The sequence below is a fragment of the Panthera pardus genome, unplaced genomic scaffold (genome assembly GCF_024362965.1).
Source record: "Panthera pardus isolate Hobbes unplaced genomic scaffold, ASM2436296v1 HiC_scaffold_17, whole genome shotgun sequence".
Lineage (NCBI taxonomy): Eukaryota > Metazoa > Chordata > Mammalia > Carnivora > Felidae > Panthera > Panthera pardus.
This window is the reverse complement of record NW_026526732.1, coordinates 109,991,794-110,004,940: the sequence shown is the minus strand read 5'-3', so window position 1 is coordinate 110,004,940 and position 13,147 is coordinate 109,991,794. Positions and strand designations below refer to the sequence as shown.

The window sequence follows — 13,147 nt, the reverse complement described above, 5'->3', positions numbered from 1 at the left end:
AGGGAGTTCAAGTGCCGGAGGCCCGGAAAAGGATCGCGCTGGCCAGGAAGTTTTGCCGCGTGTCCCCGCAGCCTCGGCAGAGGCCCCACGGGGACTCGCCGCCCATGGCCGCGTGGCCGCCGCACGGAGGCGGGTGAGGCGCGGGGACGCGCGCTCCGAGCCCGGGGGACGCGCGGGCGCGGCGCGGAGATGGGCCCGCGAGCGCGGCGCGCGCTGCTCCTGCTGTTCCTGCCGTTCCTGCTGTTCCTGCTGCGGACCGGGGCTGCGCACCGGCGGCCGCCGCGTGAGTCCGGGCGGCGGGGGCGCCAGATCCAAACCCGCTTTGCAGCGCCGCTGGGGTCGCTAAGTGCGGAGGGACGGCTGGGCCGCGAGCGCCGCCTCTCCCGGGAGGGGGCGCCGCCGCCGGGCGCGGGCGGGGTGGTGAGACCCCCTCGTCGGGGACCTGTGACCCCCTCCCCCGTCCCAGCTCCCCAGGGTGGCGCCCGGAGCCACCCTCTCCCCCCGCCGACCGTGACGACAAATCTGTGCGTTTCTCACTGAGGCCGAGCTAGGATCCTGGGACTCGGGTCTGGGTGCTCCTGCTCCGCTTTTGGCCGTGTCTTGTCCCCCGGCCGTCCCCAAACAGGAAGTCCTTCTCCCGAGAGACGCCCAGGACCGGGCCGCTGTTTCCGCGCGGGGCTCCGCGGAGGGCTGGAGGCCGCGGCCCGGCGGGGTCCCCACCGCACCCCACCTGGTGAGCCGGGGGCTGGGCTGGCCGCGCCCCCCACCCGCACCCCCCTGCGGCCTCGGGTGGGGGGAGGCCCCAAGCCAGATCCGCCGGGGCCTTAGTGACTCTCGGCGCTTGTGCTTTTCCCTGGAAGATGAGCCTATCTGTGATTTCCGGGCTTTTGGACTGAACCGCACGGTTCTCATTTCCAGCCGCTGGAGGTTGGTGATCTGCGGTGTTAGCCATACGGTGTAATTAACTGGCCTTTACCAAAGGACGCCAGCGTGATGTCACCTAACGTTTAAGTAATGAACTCGCTGTCCTGTCGTCTAGGTTGGACTCTACGGTGCATTGGGGAGGTCGGAGCTATTCTTAGGGTGACTTTAGGGGCGGTTAAACCGGCCCTGGGGTTAAATACCCACCCACCCCCCTCCAGGTTACAAAGAATTGAGGCAGCGCCTCTCTGGTGGGAGAAGTACCGGCACGGTTTCTAATCTCAGTCGACCGTAACGCTTTACACGCCTTTGCACACAGCCTGGGAACAACACGGACGGTTCGTCATCCGTGTATCTACGGTTTATCCATGAGGAGGATGAGGCAGGACCCGCTCCTGGGTGATTTTGTTCCATGTTACCCTGGGCTTTTGAGGCAGAACCCGGGTCTCTGTGGCTCTGACTGTTCAAGGTCACGCCACATCAGAGGCCGAATCGTGAATTGGATGTCGAACAGAAATATTCGTCGCTCACGAGTCTAAAGAGGGTACCAAGCGAGTGTTGCCCTGTTCTAGGCCAGCAGGGAGGGTGGGAGCCATCCTTGCCCCCCCCCCCCCCCCGGATATTTTGCATTCTAGTGGGGGGATGGTCATGAACAAAAGGACACAGAGCACCAGGGAGTGCTAGGAGCTGTGAAGACACCCAGGGCAGGCCCTCTGGGGCCAGGGGACCGGAAGGAAACGAAGGTCATGGCCACTCGGAGCTCTGAGTGGGCCCTGAAGGCTGAAGGACCCCGGTGCTCCTGACACTTTTCTGTCATGGGGACCCTTGCGGGCTTTGTGGGAGGGCTTACAGCATGCCTGTCCTTAACCCACTGGATGTCAGTGGCACTCCCCCCAGTTACGGAGGCCAAACACATCTCCAGACACCGCAACCTGTCTGCCGAGAGACCATTCCCGGGCTGGGAACCCCTGGGCTGCAGGAGGGGCAGGGACATCGGTGTAGCGGGCACGCAGGGGCCACAGGCCACATGTAGTCTGGAGGCAGGTGCTGAGGGAGGTCTGGGTGTTGGGTGAGAGAAAGAGAACCGTCAACGGCGACTCTGTTATGTAATTATTTTAAAATGTTTATGGGCTCGAGCAGTAAGGCGACAGGCGATGCCATGGCCGCGACGGTGAAGGCAGAAGAAATCCGGAGCCTGGTTCTGGACTTGAGATTCCAGTTGGTCATCCCCTCGGGTGGTGTCCCGTGGGCAGCTGGGCGTAAGAATAAAAATAGGGCACATCTCACCCATTCATCCAGCAAGCCTGTGCTGAGCACCTCTGATGCTGGGCAGGCAGGGGCCCCCAGCGCCGAACCCCTCGTTCCAGGACTGAGGAAGCTGTCGGGGAAACTCACCTGCTGAATACAGGGCTTGTGCTTACTGGGGCTTCTTCCCTATTTGCTTTGCAAGTGTCTTAGTGCTGAAAAGGTGCCCTGGGTGGTTCAGCAGCAGACCTCCCAGCATCTGGTAGCAAACATTTGCTGGTTTCAGTAACAGGGAAGGGTTTTTGAGCTGGGAGTGGTGTGGAAAAAACCCACCGGCAAAGTCCTCTGGACTTGGGTCTGATTCAGTCTGAGCATCAACTCCTGGGCTCAGCTGCCCCGGCTAGAGACACTTCGGGATCTTATGGAGTCTGTGGGCTGCAGGGGCGATTGCCCGAATTGTGAGAAGCGGGGCAGAGGCTGGGGGCTGGAAGGGGTGGCAGTCTGCCGGTGGGGGGGGGGGGGGGGGCGGGACAGGGAGAGCAGACAGGGCTGTCGCGGAGGGAGGAGAGGCATCACACCCCACATCTCATGGGGTGGGCCGTGACACAGCAGGTGCTGGGCGTTGATTCAGAGGGGCTACGGCACCTCCCAATCCCGCTGGGGGCCCACAGGGCTGTCCTGTCACCTTTTCTCCAGGGTCCCACTCCCTGAGCTACCTCTTCATGGGCGCCTCAGTGCCAGACCTCGGGCTGCCCCTGTTCGAGGCCTTGGGCTACGTGGACGACCAGCTGTTCGTGTCCTACAATCACGAGAGTCGCCGGGCAGAGCCCCGCGCCCAGTGGCTCGAGGGTAGGGCCCCCAGCCAGCTGTGGCTGCAGCTGAGTCAGAGCCTGAAAGGGTGGGATCACATGTTCATCGTGGACTTCTGGACCATCATGGACAACCACAACCACAGCAAGGGTACGCGGACGGGGCCCTCACTTTCCGGGGGTGGGCGGAGCATTTCTCTCCCTCAGAGATGCATCTGGGGGCCAGAGCAGGGAGTGTGGGGTCCTGGGGGGAGGAGGGGGAGTGTGTGAGGTCGTTCGGTCCCTGGGGACGGTGAGAGAGGGACTTACTCCTGTGGTTTCAGTAACAAAGCTCGGGGTGTCGTCAGAGTCCCACACGCTGCAAGTGATCCTGGGCTGTGAGGTGCGAGAGGACAACAGCACCAGGGGCTTCTGGAAGTACGGCTACGACGGGCAGAGCTACCTTGAATTCCGCCCTGAGACGCCGGACTGGAGGGCAGCAGAGCCCAGGGCCTGGGCCACCAAGCTGGAGTGGGAAGCGAGCACGATTCGGGCCAAACAGAACAGGGCCTACCTGGAGAGGGACTGTCCCATGCAGCTGCAGAGTTTGCTGGCGCTGGGGACAGGGGTTCTGGACCGGCAAGGTATGGCGGGAGCACCCCCCCCCCCACTCATGCCCGAGGGGAACGCGGGGCGAGGTCCGGGGCTCGGGCCTCAGAGGTGGCCAGGGTCCTGTGACTCTCCGGGAAGGACCCGAGGTCCGAGGTCTCCACCTTAGAACCAAGGTGTCTGACGGCCAAGGGTCATGGCTTGCGTTTTTCCCTCCGTGCACGCGGCCGGAGAAGCAGTATCTGTGACCTTGTGATGTAACCAAAAACCCAGTGTGTATTTACACCTTTTAGGAACTCAGCGATCTCAATTGTCACATGAATGCCAGGTCACGAGAGTACCCCCCGGCGGGGGCGGGGGGGCACCAATCAGAGTAACAGGATCCTTTGGAGGTTAAAGGTTACCGTCACAGATCCGGTCACAGAGCCCCAGAACCTAGAGATAGTCCCTGAAGCCTGGCTATCTTCCAGGCCCTTCTTACAAGATTTCTTGTTGGGTTGGGCGAGGTGAATTGCCAGGAGTGGTTGTTCAACCCTCTCTGAGCCACCTCCAGGGTAATTTTACCTGGTTCTTTGTAACACGAAGATCCGAGCTGCAGGCGTGAACGCTCGTGTGCGGGCCAGGCGGACAGGCTCGGCTGCCGTCCCCGTAGCGCCACGTCAGGGCCGAGCCCCGCAGCGAGCTCTAGGACACAGAATGGCATCTCTCCGGCAGCCCGCCCCGTCTGAATAGGGCGTCTTGTCCCTCTAACCTGTAGAGGAGGGAAGTGAAAGCTCCAGTCTTCCTGACAAGGGTGGAAAGATCCCCTCTCCAGATCCTTCCTCCTTCCTGTCCAGTGCCTCCCTTGCTGAAGGTGACCCATCGTGTGGCCTCTGCAGTGACCACTCTACGGTGTCAGGCTCTGAACTTCTACCCCCAGAACATCACCATGAGGTGGCTGAAGGACAGGCGGCCACTGGAGGCCAAGGACGTTGAGCCTCAGGACGTGCTGCCCAACGGGGACGGGACCTACCAGGGCTGGTTGGCCGTGGCCGTGCCTCCCGGGGAAGAGCACAGATACACCTGCCTCGTGGAGCACCCGGGGCTAAACCAGCCCCTCACTGCCACGTGGGGTACGGACGAGGGGCTCTGTCGTGGGTGGAACCCGAGCGCTAGCCCGCGGGGAGGGGGGTCTGCGGCGACCCTCACAGCTCCCTCTCGCCTTTGCTGTTTCAGAGCCGTCGGTGTCCAGCACCCTGGTCGTTGGAACCATCAGTGGGATCGCTGTTTGTGTCATCCTCTTTGTTATTGGAGTTCTGTTCCGAATCTTCAGGAAAAGGCAGGCTTCGAGTGAGTAGGAAGAAGGAGGACGTCTCTTAGCACCTCGGACCCCGGGACACGCGAATTCTGCAGGAAGCGGGGCTTTGGGAGGGCAAAGTGGGTCTGGCACCCACGAGAAGCCTGTTCCTTTTTTCCTTTGGGAGCACTGGTGCCTCCTTGGGAGCGGGAATGCGTGGTTTTCCTCAGAGTGGAAGGTGCAAATTCCACAAACTTCTTGCAAGGTGCTGTTTAAGGTAGTGCAGGGGCTCTGGAGCTGGGGTCGTCACCGTGGTCATTCGGAGAACGAGGAGGGGGGGGGGTTCTGCACAGGTGGAGCAGCCACGCAGCCCCCCGAGCAGGAGGCCTCGTGGGAGGTAAGGAATCATCGCCTCATTCCGGCCATCACTACATGTTCCTTCCTAGCTCCTGAGGGAGCATCTGCGGCGTGGGGGGGTGGGGAAGAGGGGCAGACAGAAGGCACCCGCAGAGCCCTGGGGGCCTTGAGAATGTTCTACAAGGAGACCCTCGGGGAAGTCAGTGCAGGGACAGTAGGGGGTCCGCAGTCTCCCAGTTGGAGGAGTGTCAGGAGGTGAGAGGGAAGGCAAAGGAGGACACGGGCTAGAAAGCTGGTAAGCAACTCCCGGTGAGAGCTGATGGTGTGTGGACCCCCGGGGGGCTCTTCCGGCAGGGAGTGGTCCCGGTTGAGGTGGCTGGAGGGAGGTGAGGGCCAGGGAGGTGACGGCACGCCCCTCTCCTGTCTCTCCTCTCTACAGGAGGAGCCATGGGGGACTACGTGTTGGCCGAATGTGAGTGACAGGCAGCCTGAGACCTCTCATGGGAGGAGACGTGGAGACTGAAAGAGAGGGCGCCCTGGGGCCTTCTTTGCTTCCAGGACTGAGTCGGACCTAACAAGTAGGAAGCTACCGAGGAACTCTCTGCTTGCGGCCTTCCCCGTTCGTTCTCGAAAAGTTTCTCTCATTTAGGTTTTTTGAGTTCCTGCGCCTCTCCGAGAACCGGCTCTCAGGAATCTCCAGCCGCCTCTAGGGTCTGCCTTATTTTCTGCACCACTTCGGACTCCGTATACCTATGGCCTCTCCTCTCCTACCTCTGGAATAGGGCTCCTAAAATTTTGGGGGGCTCACAGTTTCTTTCAACATCTGAGAAAAACCGTGAACTTTCCCGTTGGGACATGGGAGTGTCATACCCTTACCAGAATTTTGCGCACACATCCCGGCATTTTCTAGACCCATCCAAGTTTCCTTTTGACCCCCCGCCCTCTCTTTTATCCAGCAATTCACCTGTCACCAAGCCCTGTGGTCTGTTCCACCAGAGGTTGAAGTGGGTCATTGTACAGTCGTGAAGGCCGTGCACTGCACAACCCAAGGAGGCACATTTCCCAGAAGGGCTGTCAGGCGTGGATGTTTGTGTCCTGTGATAGTTTTCCAGAAAGTGGGTGGGAAGTGTCTTGACGAGGGGCATCTTTTTTTCTAATTGGCAAAAAAGTGTCATATAGGTTTCTGTATAGGAATGATTTACGCGAAGGCATCTACGTTGCCTCTGGGATATGCCAGAATTGAAGGAACACGGTAATTTCCCACTTGGTCTCAGAGGCTATGAAGTGATAATGAAAATGAAAATAAGGATGAGGAGGAGGAGGAGGAAGAGGATAACGTGGGGGGATTTACTTGCTGCCAGACTGAGTTCTGAGACCTACCGACGCGCGTTATCTCATACAATTCTTACAATAATTGTTTCATGTTAGTACTATTATCCTCATGTTTTTTTAGATGAAGTAAATGAAGTACAGAGCATCCCCGGCCTGCCAGGGAGAGAGGCAGGTTTCAGCCTCTGTCGGATTCTGATCCCTGTCCCGCACCAGTGCATTCAGGCGGTTTAGACGTCGCCCAGGAAATGGAGAAGGGAGGGGGTGGGGGGCGGCGGGAGACGGCTCTTCCTGTCTCGGTGTCTTTACTCTTAGTGAGCTGGATGGAAATGAAGGGAAACAGCAGAAAATCATCTCAACCTCGTTTCCTTTCAAAGTCTCTGGGGAAAGCACTCCACCCCCCCACCTGCTCTGTCTGGAATCGCTCCCGGGCCCCCAAGTCAGGGCTGTCATTGCTGGTGTCAGCCTGTCGCCGTGTTGGACCTCACGGTGTTTGCCCTCTGCCGGGGCCACCAGAGTCACAACGCCGGTGGCATTTCCCCTCCAAGAACCCGAGCAACCCTTGTCATATGAAGGATGGGGGGGGGGGGGGGGCGTGGGTTAAGGGTTTGACTCTTGGTTTCGGCTCAGGTCATGATCTCCTGGTTCGGGAGTTCAAGCCCCAAGTCGGACCCGGGGCTGACAGCGCAGAGCCTGCTTGGGATTCTCTCTCTTCCCCTCTCCCTGCCCCCCACCCTTGCGCTATCTTTCTCAAAATACATAAACATTTAAAAAAAATTGTTTTGAAGATGTTAAGACGGAAACCACCAAGCAACCTGGAGGTACCCTGGCATCTTCCTCCTCCCCAACTGTGCACGTTAAAAAAGAAACTGACCTGGGGCGCCCGGGGGGCTCAGTCGGTTAAGCGTCCGACTTGGGCTCAGGTCATGATCTCCCCGTCTGTGAGTTTGAGCCCCGCAGCAGGCTCTGTGCTGACAGCTCAGAGCCTGGAGCCTGTTTCAGATTCTGTGTCTCCCTCTCTCCCTGACGCTCCCCCACTCGTGCTCTGTCTCTCTCTGTCTCAAAAAGTAAATAAACGTCAAAAAAAAAAAAAAATAAATAAATAAAAGACCAACTAAAGCTCGACAGTTTGTCTGGTAGGTATTGAATTTGGGCAAAGAGGTCTCGATTTTTTTTTAACTTTTCTTTTTTTCTGGTTACGAAAATTAAGTAGATAAAAAGCACGCATAATTTGTGCTCACTGTAGAAAAGGTGAAACTGTCATTCCATTGGCGAGTGGTAAACCCAATTAACGACCTGTGTACTTCCTCTCAGTGTTGCTATATTAAAACATATAAAAGTAACAAATGCATTTTAATAAACATACGTGAATTCCATGGTGTGCTGCATGATTTTTCTGACGTGCTTATGCATCTTATGGATTCATCAACTTAATCATTTGTGGGACATTGATGCTGCTTTCAAGGTTTTTGCATTTTTTAATGCAAAATTGTCTCTCTGACAAATTCTTTCTCTGTGGATATCATTCTGTACTCAGAACAGACCGCCCAAAAGCTTCCCGTGCTTTTCTAGCCCATGAAGGATATGTTACAATTAATGAGGCAATGGCTTGTTTTATACTGGTTTTATTTCACACAGGCTGGGATTACAAGGAACACCGTAGCCTTCACAGTGGCCCGTTTTGCGGACCATTGGCGACTGGTCTGTTACTTTTCTTGTTATAATGGAAGTTACAAACCTCCGATTCCTCTCCGTGTGTCTTAGCTTAATTTTTCTGCCCTTGTTCATCAAGTCGTAAGGTCGACTACATTTGAAAAATCAGGATTAACATTTTACATTCTGAATCTTGCATCACCTCTGGCAAAACGGCCTCCAAAGCGCGGTAGTGTGGAGAAGGGTGCCACCTGGTGGCTGTGATCAAAAGTGTCACGGTGGTCATGTGACCGTTGAGAGCTGAGGCCGGGATTTGGGCGCAGGGCCCAGGATCGGTGGAGAAGAGGTGGGCGCTTGACCCCGTTTGTGGAGAAGAGCCCCTGAAAATTTGAGGAAATAAACTAGTCACCAGGTGTTTGCCCACAGGGCACCGTTGAGCTACCTGAACTGGGAACAGAACAGAAAAGGATCTTTGGTAATCTCCCAAGGCAACGTGCTGCAGCTGGTTAAGACCTGCTGGGAGGTCAAGGGCAAAAACTCTCGCTGTGTTCTAATAACATAGTCTTAGGGTGCTGGGTATACTTGATGCACTACAGAGCGTTCTTCATGTACACACGGATACACGCTTAAAAACATAACAGCTCTAAAATGCTGGGAAATTCTAACAAGTTAACATTTTAAAGCTATATATTTTTTCTAACCACTCTCTAGTAAGGACTAGAACCCAAGAATGCATGACTTTAAACATTTAAGATTTTCACATCTATGGACAGATATTTGGAGGTTTTGATTTCCCTCTGTAGACATTGGGTCATCATTGTTTTCATTTGTCTTTTGGAACCAGTGTTAACAGGCAGAATGTCAATTCAATATTAATTTTGGGGGGTGACAATTTCGTTGCAAAGCCTCCTTGACTTGACATCCTGTAGGTGTATATTGCTTGGCTTGGGTGCATCCTGGTATTTCTTGCATTCTCTTTCTGCGTGATTCTTTCCGGTGTTCACTTGTGCGTGAGAGACACGTACGGTGTCTTTTAAGCAGAACTTTTTTTTTCTCTCAGCTAATAATTATTACACACTTACCAGACGTCAGGTCTTGTTCTGAGTACTAATGTTTCTGAAGAAGCCGGTGAGGTAGGAATGACTGTTATTTCATTACCCTTATTTTGCTGTATGGCAACCAAGGCACAGAGAGGTTAAATAACTCGCTAAAGGTTACACAGCTAGAAAATTATTGGGCTGGATTTGTACCGTAGCTAGTCTGGCTCAGAGTCAAGCTCATAACCTCTACACAGTACCTGTTTGTGAGTCAAGAGAACATGTGGTGGGGCATCGTTCCCAACTTTGTGAGGTGCTCCTGATGGCAACAGCCTCTGATGTTTCCTGCAGTGAGGACGGAATCTGTTTTAATATTTCAGATTTTGCCACATCCCTGTAATTGTTTCATAGATATTTGGACGTATTTTCTCGGGGTGTATTTTTTAACTTAAGGACTTTTTTTTCTGTCAATAAACACATTTCTAACTAATGAATTCACGTTTCTGTTTATTCTCTTTATCATTAAGGGAGAAATTTGGGGATGAGTAGCCTTAAAACACCTCTGAACTATTTTTTTCACCCGATTTGGGTAGAAAGTATTGTTAGTGGGGGGTTTTTGCTTGCTTTATTTTTTGAAAGTATGGCTATTTTTTAAACATGAAAGTCTAGCTTTTGATCCAAAGATTCTACAAAAGAATTTTGGAGCCTTCTGTGTACTCCTGGTGGGGCGAGGTGGGGCGAGGTGGGGGCGGGTTGGGTAAGTACCAATATTTGTATAAACCCCAGTCTCATCAGTTAACCTTACTCCATGGGGTTGATTAAATGTCCTGAATTTACAATGTCATTTTCATAAAACAGTCAATAACCAACCAACTTTGATGTTGCCAAAGGAGCTTGACAATGTGTGCAGGAGAAAGCGTCTGTTTTTTTTTTTTTTTTTTTAATGTTTATTTATTTTTGAGATAGAGAGAGACAGAGCATGAACGGGGGAGGGGCAGAGAGAGAGGGAGACACAGAATCCGAAGCAGGCTCCAGGCTCTGAGCTGTCAGCACAGAGCCTGACACGGGGCTTGAACTCACGGACCGTGAGATCAGGACCTGAGAAGTCAGAAGCTTAACCGACTGAGCCCCCCAGGCGCCCCTAAAGTGTTTTAAATACGAATGTAACTGCTAATGGTCTTTCCTCTGTGGATGTTTGGAATCGCAGTTTCACCAAACAAACAAACGCAAAATACTTTCTTGGTGCTTTGCGTGTGTGATTAAGAGAGTATTCAAGGTAATTTGGAAAATCAAATTCAATTACAGACATTTATAAAAACTTCGAAACAAATAAATGTATCGGAAAGGATAATGTTAGAAATTCTCTGTCCAAAGAACTTTTTTTTTTTAGTAGGTCAAAATAAATTAAGAACGTTTATAGGAGCAAGCCCACCCAAGGACAGCAGGCCAAGGAAGTGCAAGGGACAAAAACTTTTCAGTAAAATGTTTGGACTGAAAGGTGAAAGAAAGAACACTTTTCTAGAAGAGGAAGGAGAGAGATACAGTGTAAGTTACGGGCCACAGGTAAGCCAGTGGGAGAGACATTTAAAGGAAGTGAATAAGACAGTGGATATATTCAAACCAGAGAAAAGGTTAGGTGGCTAGAAAAGAGAAATTCATTGACGCTTTAGAATGCAGTGAGATCCCTCAGCCAGTGGCTAGAACAGCCCTCTGCTCCAGACCAGGAGCGATGTCCCCAAATGCCTGGAGACAGCTAATGTTAGAAAGCCCGGGCACACTAGCTTGGGCGGGGCTGCACGTACACATTTCCTCAACTGTAATATGGTGAAAAGTATTCCTATCCTAGGATTTCTTCTCCCTGAAGTACAACCATACAAAGTGATGGTAGTTCTGGTATTCTCAACCTTGGGCAAGTATCGGAATTGTTTGTTGACTGTAAAATACATCTTAATATATAATATATATTATATACACCATTTCTCAACTCTGATACTCTGAGTCTGCTGCAGAGAGTGGTTGTGGGCATTTCATGTTTTTTTTTTAATTTTTTTTTTAACGTTTATTTATTTTTGAGACAGAGAGAGACAGAGCATGAATGGGGGAGGGTCAGAGAGAGAGGGAGACACAGAATCGGAAGCAGGCTCCAGGTTCTGAGCTGTCAGCACAGAGCCTGACGCGGGGCTCGAACTCACGGACCGTGAGATCATGACCTGAGCCGAAGTTGGACGCTTAACCGACCAAGCCACCCAGGCGCCCCTCATATTTTTTATAAGACCTTTGATTAACCTCATAGTTTTATTTGTTCAAATGTGTGATGTGACCTATTAGCCACAACTTGTTTGCAGGGTTTTTTACCTGAAGGGCTTAGCTCCCATGTTGAAGGAATGGGGGTCCATGAAATCAGGTTCTCTCTGAGGATGAGCGGGAGGTGAAAAGAAAGCCAGCCACACAGGTTCCAGAGCGAGCCACTCCCTCCCAGGCCACACGACCAAGACCTGTACTCTTCTGAGAGTGGAAGGAGCCACGTTTAATATATATCTTTATGTGCATGTTTTAAATTTTTCTGTCCTAACATTCATGACTTCTGAGTCAGTGTCAGTGAGAAAAATTTATAAATGAAGAAATTAGGAGAAGGGAATAGAAAACAGGAAGAAGATGTCAAAATAAAAGTGACGTTTTATGAATGACAGAGTGGGCAAAATAAAATTGGGAGAAAGCTGACCTAGACTTCTGGTTTAAATCTGGGCCCTGTGGTGCCTGGGTGGCTCAATCAGTTGAGCAGCGCCTTGGCGATCTCAACTCAGATCAAGATCTCAAGGTTGTGAGTTCAAGCCCTGCCTTGGGCTCCATGCTGGGTTTGTAGCCTACTTAAAACAAACAAAAATATATAAATGCAGATGGAACCCACTGGGCTGTGTAGCAAGGGTGGCTCACACCATGTATTTTTTCCATGAAATTACCATATTATATACACTATTTTTATTTATTTCCATGAATTAAAGAGCATATTGAGATTTCAGTTTTACTTATAATCTCAAACCTTGCACTTTTTCTCTATAGTGTTTGACATTCCTTCCTAGCTAAGTGACCCCTTATAAAGTATGTGTTCGAGGTGGGGAGGGGTTAGTAAAAGTCAGGAACCTCAAAATGCTCAATATGGGGGCCGAAGCATGTCATTACTTAATTATTTCGCAAGTGTTACAAATCATATGCCATTCAGAGCTTTCCTACCCTCTGCTGGGTCTCTTTTCTTTGCTAAAACAAGTAGGAGGTTCTAACATGTGGTCTCTCTCAGGCCAGAGTCTCATTTTAAGTATCTGCAATAGGCACCTTTTTGTTAACCAGGATGGAGAGAGGGTGTGCCCTCCCCACCTTTTAACTGGAATAACTGATCTTGGACATTTTCAAAAGCGGCAGCAGGAGGCTAAGGGAAATTTTTGATTTGAAAGGCTCTCTCTTCCAACCACATTCGGATCCAATTCTGCTTTTTTTTTTTTTTTTCTTAATGGGATTAGCCTTGTTTAAAACACCAATAATCTCATCAAAGGCCCTCCAGGGGAGGGCCTTGTAGGCTTTGTAATGACCTTAATCGAGTATTAGCCCTGCCCTGCGATTAACCCCCAGCTACACCAAATGTTTGTTCTTGTCTCTAAACCTGGAGAAGGTTGAAAAGGGATCAGCTGAGGAGGAAAGGGGAGCTTGTCAGGAATTACAGGCAGAACCGAGAGGCCCAGCAGGGCCAGGAAGAAGGTCCAAGGGCAACGCGTTCTCCAAGCCTAGCTGTACATTCCCTGTCACAGACTTTTGTCGAAACAAGAGTCACCCAATAAATGTTTGAAAGAAAACAAGACGTTTTGATTTGCAAATTTTTGTTTGTTTGTTTCCATAGGTCCAGGGCTTACACTGTCCAGCACAAAGAAGGTCATCTAAAT

At 52.1% G+C, this 13,147-nt stretch overlaps 1 protein-coding gene across 3 annotated transcripts; it reads left to right on the top strand.

Annotated features, from left to right (window-relative positions):
- Positions 1-7,901, top strand: HFE (homeostatic iron regulator). Of its 3 annotated transcripts, none has more exons than XM_019425136.2 (6): positions 1-283; positions 2,863-3,126; positions 3,299-3,598; positions 4,442-4,675; positions 4,779-4,892; positions 5,636-7,901. In XM_019425136.2, the coding sequence occupies exons 1-6, from the start codon at positions 190-192 to the stop codon at positions 5,674-5,676; spliced, it is 1,047 nt and encodes a 348-aa protein (XP_019280681.2). In that variant the 5' UTR covers positions 1-189; the 3' UTR covers positions 5,677-7,901. The 3 variants fall into 3 exon arrangements, with proteins under 3 accessions (XP_019280681.2, XP_019280680.2, XP_019280682.2); XM_019425135.2 differs by having other exon boundaries at positions 3-283; positions 4,400-4,675; XM_019425137.2 differs by lacking the exon at positions 1-283 and adding an exon at positions 313-927 and having other exon boundaries at positions 4,400-4,675.
- The last annotated feature ends 5,246 nt before the right edge of the window (positions 7,902-13,147 follow it).